Source organism: Pyrgilauda ruficollis, unplaced genomic scaffold (genome assembly GCF_017590135.1).
Source record: "Pyrgilauda ruficollis isolate IOZ18807 unplaced genomic scaffold, ASM1759013v1 scaffold172, whole genome shotgun sequence".
NCBI classification, from domain to species: Eukaryota; Metazoa; Chordata; class Aves; order Passeriformes; family Passeridae; genus Pyrgilauda; species Pyrgilauda ruficollis.
In genome coordinates, this window is record NW_024516098.1 from 496446 (window position 1) to 518411 (window position 21966).

The 21966-nt window shown below is 42.9% G+C and overlaps 1 protein-coding gene across 1 annotated transcript in view; it reads right to left on the reverse strand.

Moving 5' to 3' along the window:
* Nucleotides 1-21966, reverse strand: part of IQCA1 (IQ motif containing with AAA domain 1) — a 96846-nt gene that overhangs the window by 26954 nt on the left and 47926 nt on the right. Inside the window, exons 7-11 of the mRNA XM_041464153.1 lie at nt 20650-20734; nt 15372-15494; nt 11618-11693; nt 6184-6290; nt 5889-5978 (exon numbers count right to left, since the gene is read on the reverse strand). Of these exons, the coding sequence (XP_041320087.1) occupies nt 5889-5978; nt 6184-6290; nt 11618-11693; nt 15372-15494; nt 20650-20734 (481 nt within the window). The remainder of the gene's footprint in view (nt 1-5888; nt 5979-6183; nt 6291-11617; nt 11694-15371; nt 15495-20649; nt 20735-21966) is intronic.

The following is a 21966-nucleotide window of genomic DNA, read 5'->3' on the forward strand; positions in this document are numbered from 1 at the left end:
AAAGCTCCTGAGACTCTGGCTACCCTCCTAACCACTGGACATCCTTCTCTTCCCTAATGCCTCAGGAAAGAAGCTGAAGAGGTCAGAAAAACACAACCTGCTCTTTTCATCTTTTCACCACAATTTCACCACAGAAAGATTTTGACTTGTGCGCCTCATTTCTTTACACCTTACCAAAAAATCTCCTGGCAAACATAAATAAGGAAGATGTGACTCAGACTTGTCAAGCCCCTCCATTAATTACAGCTCAGGAGCCATAAATATGGTTAGGGATAATTAGCATTGTGGAGAGGGCATCATTAATCCACGTTAGTGCCCACCAGTGGTGTCTGAGCTCCAGTCCTGCACAGCACCTCAGCACTGCTCCAGTGGAGCTGTTTACACAGAAACCTTGGTGCACCAGGGAGTTTCTCCAACAGCTTAAATTTAAGCACGTGCTTAAATGCTTAGTTGAACAAGACAGCTTATTCTTTCCAAAAGTTTATGTTCACTTTCCTGGGAATACAGTCATTTACATTGCTTTTTTTATAAGAGTGAATACTTCTGCAGAGCTCTGGAGGCTGTGTTGTTGAGTTAAAAAAAATCCTATCCAATTATCTGGAAAATGCTGGGCTTTTTCACAGAATAGATCAGCAGCCTTCAGGAATACATCGATTTCTGGTTTTTCAAGGGTAGACACAATGTAAGGAACCTGTGGTTCAGTCACCTGTTCCTGTTTGTGATGCCACAAAGATAATGCAGATGAAAATGCAGCCTAAACCCAGCACAACATGGATCAGCTACTGAGAAAAGGAGATGTTTTGGGTTAGGATAAAGCAAACAACTCTGTATTTGGAGAACTATACCTCGGTTTTCTTTACATAAATAAGTTTGGCAGCAAATATTCATCCAAATGTGCCAGGGGCGTTTTGTTTTGAAGAAAAGGAATGGGAAGAAGAAAGCACATGCCATGCTGTTTTAACAACTGTGGAAATATTGAGGCTGTCACTGGTTTATTTTTGCTGTTCCTCCTGTTTTGTCTTTTTAACTTCTCTTCCAACAAGCTAGAAATTACATATATTTGTGTCTGACTGGGAAGAAAAGCTTGTTTCAACCTATGTAAAGACACTAAGCATATGTTGAATTTATTGGCCAACTGGTATTGTCCTCAAGGCAGCTTCACCAATAAAGTAACTCCAGAGCAAAACAAAAATGAACTGTGTGGAGGAAAAATGTGTTTTCCTAATTAACAACAGCATTTGTGGGGAATTTGGCACAGGCTGAGATGCGATAAGGGAAAATATGAATTGTAGACAATGGCTTGTCTCCAAAATGTCTTACTGGGAACTGCTTTTATTTAGGAAATGATAATGTTTAATGAATGTGAACACGCTGCTCGTTTATAATGGAAATCTCCTCGCTGCTCTGTCTGAAATGCCAGCTGAGCTCCTGTGCAGCCATCCCTTGACTGGGTGATTTCCTGCTTTGCTGACTCCCACGGGGTGAGCTCCATCAGGCGGCAGCTGGCAGGGACACTGGGCTGTGTCCCATGCCCAGCGGGTGGCTTCTCCTGCTCTGTGGGCTCAGCAAAATGTTTTGGGTAGCTCAGAGGTTGGAGCAGAGAAGAACCTGATTTCAGACCAAATTCCAGAGCACTGCCTGCTGCTGGGATGGCACCAGGAGGGAGAGGCTATCCAAATGTCTGCCGGAGGGGAATGGCTGAAACTGGAGGACCTGTGGCACCCTTTGGCTGTGATCTCACAAGTCCTGGCTGCAGCTATGGCCACTACACATCATGGAGGCATGGAATGGCTGGTTTGGAAGAACATCCAGTGCCACCCCTGCCATGGCAGGGACACCTTCCACTATTCCAGGCTGCTCCAAGCTCCCGTGTCCAACCTGGCCTCGGGCACTGCCAAGGATCCAGGGGCAGCCACAGCTGCTCTGGGCACCCTCACAGGGAGGAATTCCTTCCCAATATCCCATCTAAACCATTCTCAGCTGGAAGCCATTCCTCCTTGTCCCTTGTTGTAACAAGTCCCTCTCCTTGTTTATTGTAGGTTCCCTTGGGGAACAGGGACAGGAGGGCAGTACTCCTGCGGTTTAAGAGAAACCAGCAGTAGCTGATGCAGTTTTTTAAGGGCTTCCTTGGATCATGTGAGATGTTTAAGATGGGAGGCTGAGCAAGTGCAGCTTTGCACTGGGCTTGGGTTGAGAAGACTGTTCTGGCAGTGCTGAGATAAAACAAGCAGCTTCTGACTCTGAAAAAGTGCTCAAACCAAGATGTTCCTAGTGATTAATAAACTTGCTGAATGAGGGACTCTGATCTACCATCCCTGCTGGATTTAGGATTCAAAGAGGTGACAGCTCCCACAGCTGGCTGAGGGCTCTGGGTGCAGCAGCTACAGGAAATGCAGCAGGGCTTGGGAATCAAACCCAGCTTCCCTCAGTTCTCACCCAGCTTCTCTCCTGGCCTCCATATTTCTATCTATTTCTATTTCTATTTCTATTTCTATTTCTATTTCTATTTCTATTTCTATTTCTATTTCTATTTCTATTTCTCTCTTGTCAATATTTCTGTCACAGCCATTTGTGGTTCTCTTGCTTCTGCCCAGTTTCACCAAAAAGGGATCTCCAAAGCTGTGTTGAGGCCTAGTCCAGAAGCAAGTTTTCCACACTTAGGTTCTCATGTCCCCCTTTCCTGGGTTTTCTGTGTCTTTTTTTCTTTTTTTCTCCTGAATTCTGGCCATGCCTTTGTGTATGTGTGGGTGTGTTCATTTCCAATGCATTGCTTTACCTGCAGTGGGGATCAGAAATAAATCCTTGGGGGAGCAGAGCAGGAAAAGCAGCACAATGGGCTTGAGAGAAAGAGCTCTGATAAGCTCTTAAATGTAACTTCCAGATAGTGACTGCCATGTTCCCCACTCAGAGAACATCTCCCTGCCAGCCCTTCCTCAGCCTGTCCTCTCCCAGTGCTCCCAGTCCCAGCTTGGTGAGCCCTGGCTGGGCAGGAGATGAGCTGCCACTGTGCCAAGAGAAGGAAAATGCAGTTTAGAGCAGAGCTGACCCACATCCCTCTGTTTCTGTTGTGTCCCCATCCCCTTTCCAGTGACAGTCATGGGACCAGGAGCTCTCTGGAAGAATCAGAGGCCAGCCAAGTGTGTCTCAAACAGGACACTTGCTCCATCCCCTGTCAGTGCTGGGCCATAAAGGTGGCACAGTTTGTGGGTATGGGGAGCTTTCAGCTTGGAAAGAGGCACAGGATCTGTGACTCCAGTAACAGCAGTGTGCTTTATTGAGTATTAGCTGCAATCTAATTAGTTTTGCTATTTCCACATCAGTCTACTGCTCTGGAGACCCACTTGTCAGGAGAAGAACAATTTTTTTTCACCCACGTTTGTTCTTCCACAAAGCTGCCAAATGGAGGATTTGTAATTTTACAAAGTTTATAGAGAGAATGGTTTTTGCAGGTCAGTAATCTTAATTTCAGCACTGAGAATGGTGGGGATGGAGGAGGACAGGGGATATTTTGGTAATGGAAGAAACTCCAAAGAAACTCCTCTTATCTTCAGGAGCTCTAAGAGCTCTTGTAGGGCTAAGTGTCAGCTTCTAGCAGTAAGTGGTATTTGAAGGTTTGAGAATCAGTGATAAAGAACTTATGGAAATAAAGGAGTGGCTCTGGCTAGGCCTGGAGATGTTATATATTATTTATATATTAAATCTAAGACCTGAGATGACTGGAACACTGACTGGAGGGGAGAAATTTCTCTTTAGAGTCCAGTTCCAAAATGTCCTTGCTGTATTCTCCACAAAAGGGCCTTTAAAACTCAGATTGGTTACTGTAGGTCAGGCAGATTTTTTGTTTTAAATATGGATTTGACAGAAATTTTCTCAGTTGTGAATTATTCATCTTAAGGCTTGGAAAAGCACAGAACACCTGCCTCTGGTAGGGATTATTCCCTGACAAAGAGAGCAGAAGAAATCCCTCCCTAAAACAGAGGGAATGGCCAAATGTGGCATCAGGAATTTGGGATGATGGTCCCTAGACACAAAATTTCACCTGTAAAAGCTCTCCTGAAGAAATTACCCTTTCACTGCCCCTTGCCCACTGCCAGAGTGCAGGAGAAGGTCTGATTTCGCTGAAGAATGTTGAATTCTCTTGAGAATGTAGATTATCCCCTTTGATTTTGGCAGGGGGATGTTTCACAGTGAACTCAGACACACTCCTGGCTACACTGAGAACCTGGACCTGTTATTTCATGCTGCATAGCTGAGAGGAGACATATGGGACCTCAGATGTGGCTTGAAAAACTAGAGGTTTTTTTTTTTGCTGAATAATAAGTTAATGAGCTATTTCCAAAACTTTCCAGGTCATATTATTCTTATTATCTAGAACAGGTTATCCTAAAGCAGATCTGGAGTCTGTGTGCACAGGTATGCACTGGTTTGGTTTATGGCTGAGATATTTATGCAAATACTAATTGGAAAAAGGCTTTGCCAATGCTGAATGGACATTTTAAATGGCTTTGCACAGGGAAGATGTATTTTGACTAACATTGCATCTTTTCTTTCATTCCCCATCCCTCAAATAGAACTGTTTTGGCTTGGGTGGGGTTTTTTTAGATGAAATCGTTAAGGAATTTCCATTATCTAATTAGTACTTCTTTTCCTGCCTCATTCTCTCAGGCTACTGGCACAACTTGGGAAGATAAAAGTTAAATAATCTCCCTCCACCCTAAGCTATTCCAACAGTACATTGAAGGGAAAAAACCCCCCAACCTAGCCCCTAAGATAAAGCTCTGCAATTCCAGTGTGACATTTTGCAGCAGGGCACTGACCAGCTGATCTAAATGTGTCTGCCCATGAAAACTTGGGGGAGATTGTTGCAATATTTTGTCTGTATGTCTTAAGCCCCCCCTATTTTTGAAACAGATTTAGGAATCCAATTGGGATCAGCTTTCAGAGCTGCCCCAGTCTTTTCTTATTAGATTGTCCCTGGAGGTTTGTCAGGAGAAAGAGCGTTTTTAAAGATAATTTGAGTAGAAGTAGAGCAACAGCAAGTATTTGCATGCTAAAAGGTATTACAGAAATGAAATACAGCATGAGATTAGAGCTGGCTATTTGCCCTGAGGGTTTTAAGTGGATCTGCTGATTGAGTGGTGGGGTGTAAGCTTTGAGTTATTTTGCACTGACATGATCTCTAATTTAAATGCTTTGGTAAGGAATTTTAGAGAACCACAAGCTGTGGAATTCTTCGTATCATAATGCTGTAAAACTAGATGTGAACATGACATGTGCTGTGTTTGGGTGGGGGGTTTAACCTATTTTTTATGCCTAAATAAACTTGGCTTAATTGCAAATTCCCAAACCCTTCAATGGGATGTAGTAACATAATGAGTACCTGGCTGTGTGTGATCTATGTGGTGTTACAGACAAATGAAAGGTTACATCAAAACATTCAGAAGGAATTTTTTTGGTGTATGGTCTTGAAACATAATAACCAGTCCTTATTCAGGAGGAAAACAGCCAGCAGCTGGAAAACTCACTGGCCTCCAGATCCCTGTTTTCCTTGGAAAACTATTAATCTGAACTGGTCACCCTAAAGAGAGGGATTGCTTCCATTTTGCTGTTTGACTGCATCCAAGGATGTCAGGAGGGTGAAAATCTGAAATATCTTGCAGTGATTTATCTCTGGAATAGCTCAACTTGCCCTAAGCAATATTTATACAAGTTAAAGAGCAAGAGCTAATGGAGAAGGCCCTGAAATCACCCACAGGTGAAGAGATTTTCAGATGTTCCTGACTTGAGACTCAGTAAATGTTTAGGGGTGACATTCTGATGTTTGTCCCTGAGGTCTGCACTGATGGAATCGAGACTGCCCCATAATTCTCCCACCTTGCTGCTCTTACCTTTTCTTTGCCAGCTTTGCTCTGAGGACCTGTCTCTCCATCCATAGCCTGTTTGACTCTCAGCAGCTTCTCCTGCATCACTTCATCGACCTGCTCAAGACAAACACAGAGGAATGTCCCTCAGCTTTCTGTTCTGCACCTCACCCCAGAGAGTTGTTCAGCTGAACGAGCAAAGAACAGGTAGCAGGGACTCTGGAAGGAGGGAAGGGCTGTGCCAGGGCCAGTTCTTACAGCTGGAGAAAAATACAGCCAGGTAATGCACGTGAGCAGTGTCCTCTTGCTATTGTAAGCACACCTGCACTCTGATCTCCTCCTCCACTTCTTCCCGCTCCTCTCCTTTGATCAGCTCTGGGTCGTGATCCTGGAGAAAATCCGATTTGTTATCTCTGTTCTCCCAAAAGACTGTTAGACAAAAGAAAGAAAAAAAGGGGGAAAAGTTAGAGAAGCCATTGGTTTCTCCAGCTTCTGGAGGCACAAGAAAGGGTGGTTGCAGGCAGTTTTTATGAAATGATGAGCTGCATGAAAGCAGCAGGCTCCAGGGACCCTCACCAAGTTCAGAGCCCTGTTGTGTTAGCATCTGCAAATCTTGAGGTTAAGGGATTTCTTCTTTTGCCTTGGGTTGCAGAGTGGGATCAGAATTCAAGAGGATAATGGGACAATGAGGCTGTAAAGCTGAGAGCCTGGAACGTGCTCAATCTCCCTGTCCCGTGCCTGATGTTAGAATTATTTTATTTATTTAACAGCACAGGGCTTCGATCTTTTCCATGAAGAAGGCACAGGGGTGGCTCCTGCCCTGAAGGATGGGCTCTCCACCAGTGTCACTTGGCTTGGGGACCAAAGGAAAGCGGTTCACTCAACCTACAAATTTCCCTTTTCTCCCCATGGCTCACCCCCATGCTGCATCCTGGGGAGCTGGCCTTTTAGTAGTCATTCCCAGGAGACTGAAATGTGGGAATAGGGGCACTGGAATAGGAACAAAACCAGCCCTGAGCACGTGGAGGTGGGAGAGAGGGAGGGGACAGCGAGGGTGACAGAGCATTAACCTGCAGCTGACCACAAGGGATGCATGGCCACACAGAGGCTTCACTTTTAAGCTTCACTTTTTAAGGGGATTTTAAGCTCAATGCAGAAATTAAAAGGCAGTTAAGCCCAGAAGAAACAAGACCCACCTGACCCAGCCCCTCTGTTTTGAAGTGCTGTGCAAAGGAGAAGCAATAAGGAGACCTAACACCCAGTCACAGCGAATTTGTGGAACTGGGGATGAAAAAAAAGCTATTTATGATAAAGTACCTAATGATCCTGAGGTGCAGCTCGTTATTTTTGTTGAGGCAAAGTGCAATTTGCTCTTTAGAAAGAAAACTAAATGAAGTCTGACGAGCTCAGTGCATATCTGAGTTCTCTAAGTGCCTGGTTTTAATGGAAACACCTCTTTTTTTCCTACACTCCTTGAGCTAATTTGAAGAAAGACAATTCATATCTTGCCTTTCAAGCCCTGATTGTATCTTCCTAAATGACAGCTAATCTCCAGCTGTGTGCTAATTCAATTTCCCAGAGATTTGAAATGACAGTTTTCCACTTTCAGACGCTGGCTCCTCTATGAATCAGTTTTGTGCAGACATTCTATTTGTACAGATATTATATTTGATATTCTCCCCTGTACCCCTTGCCTGCTGAAGGCACCGTGCAAATTCAGAAAAGTTTTAACATCCAAGTTTTAGTTAATCCAAGACTGGCTGCTCTTTCCATCCCTCCATCCCCCCCCCCCCCCCCCAAAAAAAAAAAAAAAAAAAAAAGGGGCCCAATTCCAGGCAGAGGATTTGTAGTTTTACAAAGTTTATAGAGAGAATAGTTCTTGCAGGTCAGTAATCTTAATTTCAGCACTGAGAATGGTGGGGATGGAGGAGGACAGGGGATATTTTGGTAATGGAAGAAACTCCAAAGTACAGACATTTAATTTCTTTAAATTACTTGTGGGTCATCAGAGGGCATGGCAGATGTCATGTAATATTTCAGGAGGAAAAGCTGATTTGCCCAAGTTATGAGGGAGCTCCTTCAGCCTGGAATTCCAGCCTTGGGGAAAGGGGACATTACATAGGAGTTATGTGAATTTTTAAACACTTTCCTGACTGGGTCAACAGGTTGCAAGTGCTATGTTTTCACAGGAGTACCAGGTTTTAGAGGTTTATTTTTCATAAAGGGATCCATAGGTTTTTCTATTCTGGTTTTTTTTTTTCGTAATTGTTTATTGTCATTTTGTAGATTGATTAGTGGTTAATACCCACTGCAGGCAAAGCAGGGAGGGTCCCCCCAGACTCTGGGATTACCTGGCAGTGAGTTATCTGAGTGTTATATTAACCACTGGGTTAGAGGGGCCTAATTTTAGGAGAGAGATCAATAACTCATAGGTGTTAGATGCTCTGTTATTCTTTTATAGATCAACAAAATGTTTCAAAGTTAATTTTAAAGGGGGGTCAGGAGGCTAAGGATGTTATGTTTTCACTGGCTGGTCAGCAGAGTCTGGTATTTTGTTACAGGCAGGGTCAGCCAGCTCCAGGAGCTATTTCTGTGACTGTGTGTAGGCAGTGAAATTTATGTCACCTTTTCTAAAATAGTGTATGCTTATTTTGGGATTGTTTTATATGCAGGGCTAGCTCAGGGCTCAAAGGCAGCCCAGACCACTCCTCAATCTGCATCCCAGCTCTGCAGGCCAGTAGGGAACTCCAATATCCCAGAATTTCACAGAACAGCCTGTGACTAACAATTCTAAAATATTTATTTGAATCACAAAGCTTCTCTTGAAATGGCCACTTTGAACCTCTGGCAAAAGGATTTGAATCTTTTGAAGGCTGGTTAAAAATACAGAGTATCACCACACCTTCAAGGAATATTTGGACACTCCATGGAGTATTTGAAGTCAAATATCCTCTGTGACACTGAGCAAGTCATAAATATAATCTGTAGAATGGGGAAAATAGCACATTGCTGCCTCACACTGCAAAAATACACCCCAGGAAGAGGGAGGTAGTGGCTCAGCCTTACATTTGCCCCATGTAAACTCTGGCTATTCCAGTGTGAAAGGAGATGCCACACAAAGAGGCTGTTTCCAACCACATCATTTAAAAGAAGTGTTTTAGAGCTTGGCAAGTGGAATTTAGCCACTAGAAAAATGGCCAGGTACAGCTCTAGGAGGATAAAAGGCTTCCAGTGAAGTTTAGGCAGCAGCTCTAGCTTGGTAGAGGAGTTAAAAACACAGAGAGAAAAAGTCTGTAAGTGAAATGTTTAGATTTTTGTCAAAACTGTTCTATATGTTAAAAAATATTTAAGTAAGCTAGGTATAAAGCACCATTTCATGGGATGGGAACACTTTCTTCAAATTAAGTGTGGGGGGCTGTGACAGAACAAAGATGTTTGTTGTTTGGTCAGCTGTCATTTAGGTGAACTTTAGACACACTTTGAATTACTCCTGATACAAACATTTCTTAATCAAGCTCTGGTGATTCAATCATGTTTTCAAGGTTTTTGCACTAATAAATCTGAACTTCTGTGCAAATGCTGATAGCAAGTGACCTATTTCTGCACAAGATTAGGGGGAAAAAAACCTCAGTAGAAAGTCCAAACTCAGACCAATTTTTTCCTGCATAATTCTGCTACTGAGAGGAAAGCAGCCTAAAATTAAAAATACAAGAGACTGCCTGTGTTGTTCTGGATGTTGTTGTAGATTTGATTGTGATGAAAGAATGTGATTCAAAGAATCCATGGTTAGATTAAAAATAAAATAATTTTGGACAACCCCCAGGTAGTATTGTGTGAGTGCCCTGCAACGAAAAGCCCAAAGTGCTGCAGGAGGAATTAACAGCTAAATCAACTAATTACTAAAAATAAGTGTGGTGTCAAACAGACCTGGTTCACCAGGAGAAAAGGAGGAAAAAACCCACCTGGAGTTGAACTGCACAGCTACAGACTCCTCCTGTGCCTAAGCCAGAACTGCAGGTATTCTTTGAAGCCTGCAAGAGAGCTTTTGCACTCTGAGGGTTCCTGCTTGTGCTCCGTGCAGCAAAGGGCTCCTTCTCATGTGCCTTCAGAGCTGGGGAGCAGCTGGCAGCTCCAGCAGGAAGGGCTGGATGTGTGTGGGTGCGTAACTGGGAAATGGGAACCACAGAGGCGCTCCCACTGTGGGAATAACCCCACAAAGTTCTGTGTTTGCAGGGCTCAGAGCAGGGCTCCTGGTGATCAGATACAGCTTGGTGACAAATCCCCCATCCCCTGGCTTCTCACACCAGGTAGCTGTGAAATGTGGGAGTCTCCACTGCTGTCAGCCCCCCCTGTGGTGTTTTTATTCCTCACTCTGGTACCCACTGCTGTGCTGGGTTTACAGCCCTGTTTCCTCCAGGGCAAACCCCTCCTGCCTCCCTCCTGCTGCTCCTGCCCTGCCTGGGCACTGCCTGCCTGGGAGCCCCACTCTTGCCAAGGCTGCCTTTGACTTCCAGGTGCCATTTCATCCTTGGCCAGCTCAGGAAAGAAGTTTGGATGGATTTGATGCTTATCTAAAGCTCCTGCTGCCTTCAGAAGGGTTCTGACATGGTAGTTGAGAGCAGATGGGATGCAAAGCTCCTTTTTTTAGCCAGAAAGCTGCTCTGTGATTTATAAGGTGTAAGAAAATCCTAATTGTTACGAGTCAGAGGTCAGGCCAAACTACTGATGCACATTTAGCAAGTTTAAGTTCACTTTTTTCTCTCCAGCCAGCTCAAATCAAGCAGAAAACTTGACACCAGTAATTTGTCAGCAGGAGGGAATAATGGAGACTTTTCATATGAGGAATTTTAGCAAGGCACTAGCTCTGAGGAGTGGAGAGCAGAAAAGATATTTTTCCACATTGTATCAGAACAGAATCTACAGAGATACTGCAAAAATAACCTCATTCTTCACTTCAGACAAGTGCAAGACTTCCTAATTCACTTGTGGATCAGGCTGAGCACTGAGGACAAGTGCTGAAGAGATAAACAGAAGTATCAAAAGCAGAGGAGAGGATAGAAGAGATCTGGAAAAGAACCAAATGCCCTTTCGTGGTTTTTATTAAGAAATCCCTGCTTTTTGGTGCTTTCTCCAGGTGAAAAACCAGCCAGCCCCCTTGCTGAAAGTCTGGGTTATGTTTTAGTTTCACATATTTTGCATGAAGCAAGTACATTCAGAGTTTTGTGCCTCTGCTTGAGAAGATGCTCCTCCTATTCAAAGATATAATAAAAAATAATTTGAGTAACTGTGAAGGAATCCATGGACTCTTCCATGAGTTTTCACTCTTGGAGGAGACAGGACAGGTAGAGTTACAGGAGTATGGAAACATTGATGCTGAAATTTGATCTGCAGTCTGGTGCTTCTGAATTATTGGCTATTCTGATGTCATCCTTGTTGCCCTCAGAAAATCCTAAAATGCCTTTTTTTATGTATTGAAGTACTTTGCTTCCAGTTTGTTCACTTTCACCCACAGAAATGTCCCTTCCTGCATGATTAGCTCAATGGTTTTGACAGATTCCTTGGAAGAATTGAGGTCCTGAGAGCCTCCCTTCCTAAATACCATTTATTAATCTAACATCCTAATTTTTATAATGTTCCATTATAAAAATTGTATGTTCAGTTTGGGCAGCTGCCCACCTGACCTTATAGGAATGACATTGCCATTAACCTGACCTGGGAGAACATTCCAGCTGGAATTGTTATCTCTTGCTACTGACCTTGGTACTGAGAGCTTCCTTCCTCCAGCGTCAAAAGGAAATTGCTTGGAGCCATTTTCCAGCTTTTATCCACTACCTAGATTGGGGGGAAAGTGAAGAGAGGAATTGCTGACAGCACTGTTTCACACAATTATGGAATGGGTTGGAAAAGGCCTGAAAGATCCAGTTCCACCCCCTGCCATGGGCAGGGACCCCTTCCACTGGCCCAGGCTGCTCCATGAGAGAAGGGCTGAAGTCACCAAATTAAACAAGAATTAAACTCCAGCTTGTTTGAATATGTAATTAAGGTAGGAGACTTGCAATATTGAAATGGAATTTCATTTAAATGCCATTTTTTCAGTTACTTTTGCTGCTGTTGCCACATTCTTGAAGCATTTTCATTTCACTGAACCTTCTGGGAAAACCTCCCAGAAAATTATCAAAGTTTCTTCATTTTGTATCAGTTGTAAGTCTCAAGGTGTGAGTAAGGTAGTAGTTGAAAAAGAGAGATTAGATCACTGTTTGGGGAGGAGGTAAATGTGGATTTATACCAAACAGAATCAGGATTTTGCTAAATAACCTGCAAACCACTTGTTATCAGCAAGATAAAATATCAGCAGCTCTTGGGATGATTAAAACTAAACTCCTTCCTAAATAAGCTCTGTAATTAGGGAAGTATCTGCTACCTGCAGGTACAGCCCCAATGTGGGAGTTATCAAATATCTGGTTTTAATTAAAGTATCATTAAGTAATTCCAGTTTGGACCCAAAAGGACAGTTAAAATAATACATTTATCACTTCTACCCTATAGATGCATTTGAAAGAGACTTGGGAGGTTCTTCACTGAACATCAAGAACTGTTTTGTTTCAGAACTTTGTTTAAAGCGTAACAAAAAGTTGGAGGATTTGAGCTCAAATCCCCAGTTACTCCAATGTATTTCCAGTTTTACAGGGTGTGGCACTTTGAGGTTCATCCTTGGATCATTTGCAATGGGCAGAATCCATCTTTGACCATTTTTTTCCATGGCATTTTATAGAAAATGATTAAAGCATGATGTTCTGAGAGGAAATGTGTCAACTATTAAAAACCCCAACAAACAAATTCCTCCCAAACCAGCCTAAAAATGGGTTTTTCATTTTTAGCCTCTCAATACCACAGGACACATCAACATTTTATTGTTATAAATAAGCCAATGAATTGTTTTAGTTATTTGCTTCAGTGGTTTTATACACTGATGTCAATGATATAATTGTGTCAATTTAATTGATTTTAATCAAACCCACTCTCTTCTGTCTTAAGGACAGTTGCTTCTCTGTTTTCTCTTGCCTCAATTAACAGCCTAAGAGTCAACATAATAAAAAGAACTTCTCCTTTGAAACCAGTTCATATAGTTTTTGCTTTTCAGTGGGTTGAGTCCATGCTTGTTCTGTTTTAAATGAGTTAACACCCCTTGAACCAGCAATATATGTTTGAATTTAAACAATATAATTTGAATTAATTAAGAAATGTGGAAATAAGAGCCTCAATCTATTTCTGAGGCTTTCCAAAGCCAGCTCCACACCATCTGATTCCCACTGGACAGCAGGGAAAACTGAACTGGCTGCACTGTGCACATTTCCTTTGGAGATTTCCCAAGGTTTCCCAAGAGGTTTCACCAGGGGCAGGAATGTGCCTCACTGTTTGGCATTTCTGGGTGAAATTCAGGGATGCACAGCCTTGCTCACATTCAGTGGGACAAGCTCCAGCAGGCTGCTGGGTGAGGCAGCCCAGACTGCTGCTGCTTTTGGGAAAAGGGATTTTTTTGGGGATGGAGCCATGGGTTGTTTTTTTCCTTAGGGAAATCAAATCAGCACCTTGCAGAGAAAAGAAAGTGAAGTTCCTTTGATATCAAATACTCTTTTGTGAAGATTGCTATCAGGCTTTTCAGAAATACTTAAATTTCCTTCTGGGATCCAACTTTTGTTTTCTTTAGGAGCTGAAGTTGGGAGCAGAGCTTTTTTTTCTGCCTGCATCCCTGTGACTTATAGCCTACACTTATTTTAATAAGAGTCCTGCTGTTAGAACTTTTCCAAATACTTCTCAACTGGTCTAAGATACTCTTTTTTTTCCCCCCTGTCAGTGCTATAACCTTGGAGAGAATGTTCACTTTGTTGTTTCTCAATGAACCATAGAGAACCTGATATAATGGCTCAGAATTTTACTTGACAGGAGTTGTGATGGCTGAGGAGATGGGAATGACATGAAGTTATAAAACCCCAGAACTCCACGCTGTTATTTCACCCCAGTTCAAAACAGCCTTGCAGAGGCTGCCAGGGGACTGAGACACATTTCTGCTCTTGTTGGTTCTTATCTTCAGAAATGTGCAAAACCAAGAAGGAATCCAATTTTATCCTGTGAAAGTCAGGTTTTTAAGCAGATGGGTGAGGTGCCATCCAGTTTCAAGAGCTTCACCAGGGCTGTGACAGTGTCACCAGCAAATTGGTCACAGTAATAAGTGATTGACTGAAGACATTTGTGACCAGAACTTAACAATTTGCACAGGACTTAAAAATTTGGTTTGCACAGGAACAGCCACAACCCTTCCTAGTTACCAAAGATAAGCAACCAGGCTTAAAGACCTTGAAAAACTTTCATGTATTTGCTCCTTCAGCCTGCTGTGTATTTTCATTTGCATTTTTGTATTTTCATTTACATTTTTATTTAAGGGAAAAAAAAAACCAAACCACCCCAAACCCCCAAATAGGATTGTCAAGATGCTCTTTTACAAGTTAACATTTAGGTATCTGCCTTCCAATTAAATTGACTGATGCTCCCCAAATTCATGTAAATTAGGTTCCTGGCTAGATGTTCTCAGAGCTTTGGCCAGATTAATGGGTGTTGTCCAAGAAAAGCATCATTTTTTGGAAATATATTTGTTCTAGGGTTAGGCCTTCAAATTAATTTGTGTAAAACTTGCAGTGAAGAGTAAGCTCTGCCCTAGAAAACTCACCCTTCTCCTCCACATATTTAGTGAGAGATTAATGACCCTTATTAAAAAAATATATATTCTTTTAACTTTTGTTTATACTGTGGGAGTAAATGAGAAACAAAAGCTGCTGCTTCAGCAAAAGCTGGCAATTTTTGTTGCACAGCTTGCTTTTGAAGATGCCCTTTGGTCACTACTCTGTTCCACAGGTGGTTTGCTCTGTGAAGCTGCTCCTGAAATAATTTGGAAGTGTCTTTTGTGAAAGCAGCCCTTTACCTCAAAGATTTCAGGGGGTATATTGCACATTAAATGGTGTCTATTCATATTTGAAACAAAACTAATTCCTACCCTGAGAACATGTAAAATGCATGGCTTTATTTGTGCATGGCTGATGGGGTTTAAAAATTAGTTTGAAATCCACACAAACTCTGAGGCTCTTGATTCCTAATTCTGCAATTCAGTGATGAACTCCCCTAAAATTCACCCACATTAAAAGTGGGAATGCTTGGTTACCACTTTGTGTCCTGGCAATGATCTCAAAGCCCCAAAGTGGATTTTTGCACTCATTTATGTCCCTGACAATCTGTACCTCCATCAGTTCTTCCCACTGAGCTCAGTTGTGGCCATTCCTAAAATATGAGAGGTAAAAAGTTCCCCAGAATCACTGAGGTCATGGGAAGGCTGAGAGAGACCAACCTCAGCCAGTTCTTTATCTCCTGAACCTGGGCCTGGAGCTTTGGTGACACTTTAATGTCACTTTACAGCCCCTGCCCACACCTGAGGCTTCACAACCTGCTTTCATTCCTTACCGGCTTTCCAGCTTTTGGTGGCTTTTTCTCTCGGGCAGTTTCCTTGGCTTCTTTTCCCTTCTTCTCCTTTTCTTTTTTCTCTGCCTCTGCCTTTGCCTTTTTGGCAGCCAGCTCTTCAAGGACCTGAAAGATGCAGGGTGGAATGGGATTGGGAAAACACAATATCCAACAGGCTGCACTCTCTGAATTCCAGACCATCCCAGAGAAGCCTTTTAGTGCTGACCAGCTCCAGCAGAGGTGGTGAATATCCCAATTTATCATTAGGGAAAGGCTGATTTCTCTGTCCCAAATCATGGGGGCTTTTATGGAGTAAAACCAGTTCCTGAAGCTATCCAGAAGCAGAATATTCTAATGACACACAACTCAAAGTTCCCTCTGGACTCAGACCCAGATGATGAATTCATAATGAATTATCTCAGACTCAGATGATGAATTTGTCCTGGTGTTTGTAAGGCAGATTGATTTTACAGGGATGGATTTTGAGAGGCTGCCCCGAGCTGTGTCTAATTTCAATATATGGCTAAAGACTGAAATTGTTCTAGTGGCTGAGGGAGATTGGATGGAGATATTGTGACAAACCCTGACAGATACACAGGGACAGCTCAGCATCTTTATCCCTGCAAGCAAGTAGCAGCTGATAACTGGGTACAGCTCCATCAATTCCCATATCTTCCATTCCTGGCCAATTATACTTTATTATCTGAAAAAGGCACAGGGTGAAAATTTGCTGCTTCCACCATTCTCTTGTTTCTAGGCAGCTTTCTTCTCCCTGAGAGGAATTCTAAGATCATTTACTAATGAGTCTAAATCAGAAAACCCATTGAAGTTTATTAATGGACCACTAACACTGACAGTACAGTGAAAGAGTAGAAAATAAAACATTTCCATCTGTAAAATGTGTTTCCTGTAACAGTGAAAATATTTGTTTTCTCAAGTATACCTTTTAATGTACTGAGCACTGGAGGCTGGAAGGGGACAATGACAAGGGCTGTGCTTTGCAGCCAGGGCAGTTCCATTAGTGGCTCTCCCCAAGCATTTCAGTACCTTACATTTAATTAAATATGGTAATTCAAGCCCTGAGCACTGCTCAGTCACATCTTGTGGTGATAAGCAGCGAAGCATTTCATTCCCTGGGATAGATTAGCAGATTGACTGGAGTTCAGAATAGGTTTTTAGTGTCCCAGCAGGCCTGTTGGATCCAAAACCAACAGAGCTACTCCGAGTGTATCCTTTACCGAGTGCTCCTCCACAGCCAGAAACCCAGCCCTGTCACCTCTGCTCTGCCCTGCCTGCAAAGGGGAACCAGAACCATTCCCAGCACCTCAGGGCTGGCTCTGTCCAGCAGGATACCTGCAAACACACATGTGATTGACAAAAGGTCCCAGTCTGCAGCAGTGCCATTCTGCAGGCATCATTTCAGTGCATCCACACTCTGCGTGCAGGGATCTGCTTTCATGTTTCTGCACACAGCAGTGATACTGGAAGGGGTGAGCCAGAGTTTGTGTTCTCATCAACCTGCTGGGATGGCGCTGAGCAGCTCAAGAGTCCTTGTCCTTGCTGCAGCTCCTCCAGCTCTGCTCCAAGCAGCTCCAGGACTGCAGAGCTGGGGGAAGCTGTGTGTCTAACCTTGAGTGGCTTCTGTGCTTTTATACAGAACCACTTCCCTCCAGCTGCAAGGAGGAGCCTGAACCATCTGACAAAACAGGAGGGAAGAAAGGAAATGGCAAGCAAAGGTTAGTTTGAGATTAGTAGGCAATTCACCCACATTTTAGTGTAAGGTTTTTTTTTTTTTTTTTCCCCCTGGAGAAAATGTTATGGTGGAAAGAGAAGTAGATGTCTTCTTAAGTTGTTTTGGACACCCCTTTTCTTTGCTAGGTTGTTTGTTTTTGAAATGATACAGAAAGTAGTTAGCAAACTCTTAATACTGAGGAAGAGACTGTTCCAGTAGAAGCACATGAATTTTAGCCTCTTTGTATTTTTTCCCAGTCTTTCCTAGGACTCCTATTGTGCCAGTGATTATTCTTCTCCAGTAACTATTTCTTCGGTGGCTGAAAAGACATTTTCCTTTAAAACTGATGATCCTTAAAAGTTGAATTGACTTTGGTATTCCTATATCAGTTCAACCATGTTTCTAAAATCTTGCCGTGCAAATCTTTTTTTTGGAGGCGGGGGAAGAGCTAGGCACTAAACCAGAGTGTAGCTTGTGAATGAAAATGTCTAATGCTGGTTTACATGAGCCAAGAATAAGAAAATTTCCAGCTGCCAGCAGGACTCACTGTTCTGCTATCCACAGACAGGAAGTTTTGGTGTTGGCTCAGGTAAAAGTTCTTCTTCAGGAATAAAACCTTTCCTTATTCCTTGAAAGAAAACCTTACTTGAACTTCTTGCCTTTTAGAGTTGTGGGCACGAAAGAAAAGCAAGGCTAGAGTGAGTTTGGGAATGCTGGACCTCCAGCTGGGACAGGTGAGAGCAGCCTCAGAACCTGGCTCTAACACTTTGCAGGGACACAGCCCAGTGTTCCTGGAGGAAAAATTCCTCTCTTGGAATATTGATCTACAGAAAGGAGTTTTGTTGGAATCTAGGAAATGTTTCTTCTTTATGGAGGATTTTTGGTGTGGTTTTTTTGGGGAAGGTATATTGCTGTCTGTAGGTGAGTATTTTAAGCGTTGTGTAGTACAGTTTCCCTAGTTCCCCTCCTCCTGCATAGTTAACTTGAAATATTCAGAGTATTTTAAGGCTTTTAGAAGCCTTTTTTTTTAATGTTATTTATTATTGGAAATGAGGAGCTGGGAGAGGGGGAAGTGCCTGTGAAATGGCAACTCTCTTGGCTTATTTTCATGGTGATGAGACTTAATGAACTACAGGGAAAGATCATAATTTTGTTGGCAGCAGGATAAGGGAAAAGCTGAAAATTGTCACAACTGATGATTATTTGTGGAGCAAAACATAAAAAGCCATTAGGGATGGAAATCTGGAACAGATGCAGGGAGATTACACTGATGTCCTGGAATGCTGAATTTCTCTTGAAGAGTAAGTAAAGTAGAGAAAAAGCTTCTTTTCAAGGGACAGCTTTTCTTTTTCTGACTGAAGCACCAAATGCTCTGCATTGGGATGTCTTTGGGAAGGTATTTGTAAAATGTCATGGAAGCAGTTTGTGCAGAAGGCCAGCTACATTACAAAGTCAAGTAAGGTCAGGGTTGTCAAAGGATCAAGAAATATAGAATGTATAATAATGCAGCAATGGTTCGTGAAGTGATTAATTTGTATTTTATTTTCCCCAAAGTGTCTTTACTGAAGCCTTATAAAATGCTCACTTTTTAAATACAGCTCAGTCTTGATTTTTCATGGAGTTTGACTTGGGAGTAACCAACCCCTGCTCATACAGGAGCTCATACAGACAAGAGGTGAACTCCTGTCCCCCCTGGAACCAAGGACAAAACTCCCATCAGCTTCCATGGGGCTGGGATTTCCTTTCCTATGTTGCCCAGTAGACCAGTGTGTGGAACAAACCCAGTGGCCTCAGGGATTTTTTAATATGCAGCTGACTCAATGGAACAAAAAATGTTTTACTTGTCTGACATTCAGGTAAAATCATGATTGCACTGAACTTTTCTCTGGCCAGCTGCATTGTGGAGATCTCTTGAGGCTGTGACACACATTCTGCTGGCTAAAAAGGGAGAAAAAAACAGGCTCCAAAATTGGTGAAAATCAGATAATTGCTAGTGAAAATTTGTTAGGAAAATAGAGGAAGGTTTTTTTTCCCAGGGTGCAGGGAAAACAAGCAGTAAAACAACTTCTCCAGACTTTTGGCTTCCATTTTTTTTCCACGCAAAGAAAAAGCAGATGCTCAGGAAAGGCAACAAAACAACTCAAGGTGGGAATTGCAAGCTGGGAGCATGACAGGAAGGTTAAACCCCTTTCTCCAGAATCCACCTCCATATCCAGTGTTGCTCAGAATAATTCCTTGTCGTGTTTTCTTCCCCAGCTGTGTTAATCCTTGATGCTGGCAGCTCTGTTTGGCACCACATCCCCCAAACCCTTCCCCAGCAATCAGCTCCACTTGCTGGGTGGTTCCCAACAAAGCCTTCTGGACTCTGGCATGTGTTTCTGCTTTGGAGGCTGAAAACTTCACTGAGGGTCTCCTTCTCTCTGCCTGCCTGAACAGCAGAGCAGAGTCCAGCAGGGTTCAGCCCCTGAACTTGGCTAAAAGCAGGAGCATGCCCCAAACTCAGATTTAGTGGGGCACAGGGAGCTGTTTGCAGCAGTTTTCCTGTGTTTTTAGCAAAGCTAGCTGATGGTTAGTGCTGTGCTCCCTGCTGTCCTTACATCCCCCCAAACCACACAGAGACTGCTGTGCGTCCCAGGCTCCTCCCTGGGATTCCAGGGAGGACTGGATCCAAAATTCCCCATCCCTGGAAGAGTTCAAGGCCAGGCTGGATGGGGTTCTGAGCAACCTGGGCTAGTGGAAGGTGTGGGTGGCTGCAGTGAGATGATTTTTATATCCCTTCCAACCCAAACCATTCTGTGATTCTATAAAACCCTCATTTTACCATGCCTGTGTTAGAACACCAAATGCAGAAAAATCATGCAACAATCTCAGGGGTGGGGCTTTCAGGACCACAGAATTTGGGTTTTGACCTCTTAGTTTTGCTAGCCCAGCACAGTGGTTCACTCAGGGGCCAAATCCTGCTTGCTGTTCTCCCCCAACAGACCCATTACCCCCTTGGCTCCTCGGGATGGGTGGGAAAGGCTCCAAGTGCTGAGCACTGCCTTCATCTGGGCTTAATCACTTTCCCTGTGTGACACTCAGTGATCAGAGGAAGAGATTATCAGCCACTTCCATTAGCCAGAGAAATCAGGAGAGGGATTTACCAGGAAAAACAACCTACAACACACAAGATAAACTGAGATACTTCCTTCACTGCTATCTATCTGTTCAATTTGCTTAATGAGCCTTGGCAGTAAATCAAGGCTTAGCCCTGCCTGCACTGGAAACTCTTCTCTGCTGTTGTTCTCTAATTCTTTCCCATCACCTGAGCACCTTCAGTCGTTATTAAGTGGCTGCACAGCCCAAAAGGGAACAGACTTTGGTACCTGATTGGAAACACCCTGAGAAAAAAACTCATTCTTTTATTTGAAACCAAAAGTTTTTAACCATAAGGTTCTTGGAGAACTAGAGCCACTGTTAGGGAAAATTGCTACTTACATAAACAGACATGTTTTGTGGCAAATCCTTCTCCAACACCATGATTTTTTTTCATTAAAAGAGGGACAGTACCTGCTCTGGATGTTTTTCAATAAAAATAGCCTTGGAACCACCTGTCTTCTCAGGGGGATAGTCAGGAAACCTGCCTGTGATATGCCTGTGGGAGAAACAAAAGTGGAAGAGGAATTAGAGTTCATAATTTTTCACCTGGTTGATAAAGATGTTAGATAGCAGGGAAGCTTCTTGTGGCAGTGTTTTCTGTCCTGTAAGTTCATTAAGACAGTTACAAATCCATGTCTCTTATCCCATGGCCCAACAAAACCTGCAAATTCTCAGGGAAATTCCTAGGACTGCAGATTCCTTCCTAGCTGAGAGTTGGAGATCAAAGTGTTTCTACCTGGAAGTGTCCAAGGCCAGGTTGGACAGGGCTGGGAGCAACCTGGGATAGTGGGAGGTGTCCTTGCCATGGCAGGGGGTGGAATGGATTGGGCTTTAAGGTCTCTTCCAACCCAAATCATTCTGGGAATGATTATTATGTTATTTTACATTATTTATTGTTCACAGCCCAACTCTCTGCCTTCAACATCCAGTTTTTGGGGTTTTTTTTAAAGAAGAGTTATTTTGCTTAAATCAGGATTTAATCTCTAAATGTCAGGATTACCATGTCAGGATTACCACTCCTAAATTTCCAGTGGACTTGATGGTAATGGATGCTGGGAAGGGGCAGTTGGTGACTTTGTGGGAAGGTTTCATGGGTAACACAGGGAGCTTCCAGACCTTTCAGAAAGGGATTAAAAGATACAGAAAATAACCTCAGCCCAAGGCCATTTATACTGATAAAACCCTTTAACTACTTTCCCTTTTGTTGCTTGGTGGAATATATTTGTAAGATTTTCTGTTTGTTTGGTAATATCAGGAAGATTTTTGTGGTCCAAAGAAAATTCTGACAGTGCAGAAAAACCCTTGTCATACTTTCAAACAGCACGGTTATATTTCCTCTAAATGAAATTAAATTTCCCTGGAGAAGAAAAGAGCTCAGAAAGGTCAACACTATTCCTAAAAATGTTTTCTTTTTTTTTTTTTTTTTTAAACAAGTGGTACCTTAAGGGACTTTGCTAGGCTGGTGTTAAGCTGCAGGCTCAGTTTTAAGCCGAGATCTTTGGAATAGAGCATCTGTTCTGTTTCTGTAGCACCATGTGTAGGGTTGGGATCTCTTGCTGGTATTAATGCAACACCAATTAGGACAGAATCAACAAACTTCATCTGTGCTTGGGAGCTCTGGCTTGTTCAACAGTTACAAGTTCTACATGCAAACAGATGCAAATCCTTGGTCACTGCATTCCCAGAAACCAGCCTGCATCAACAAAGGGCTGTCATTGTTCGTGTGTT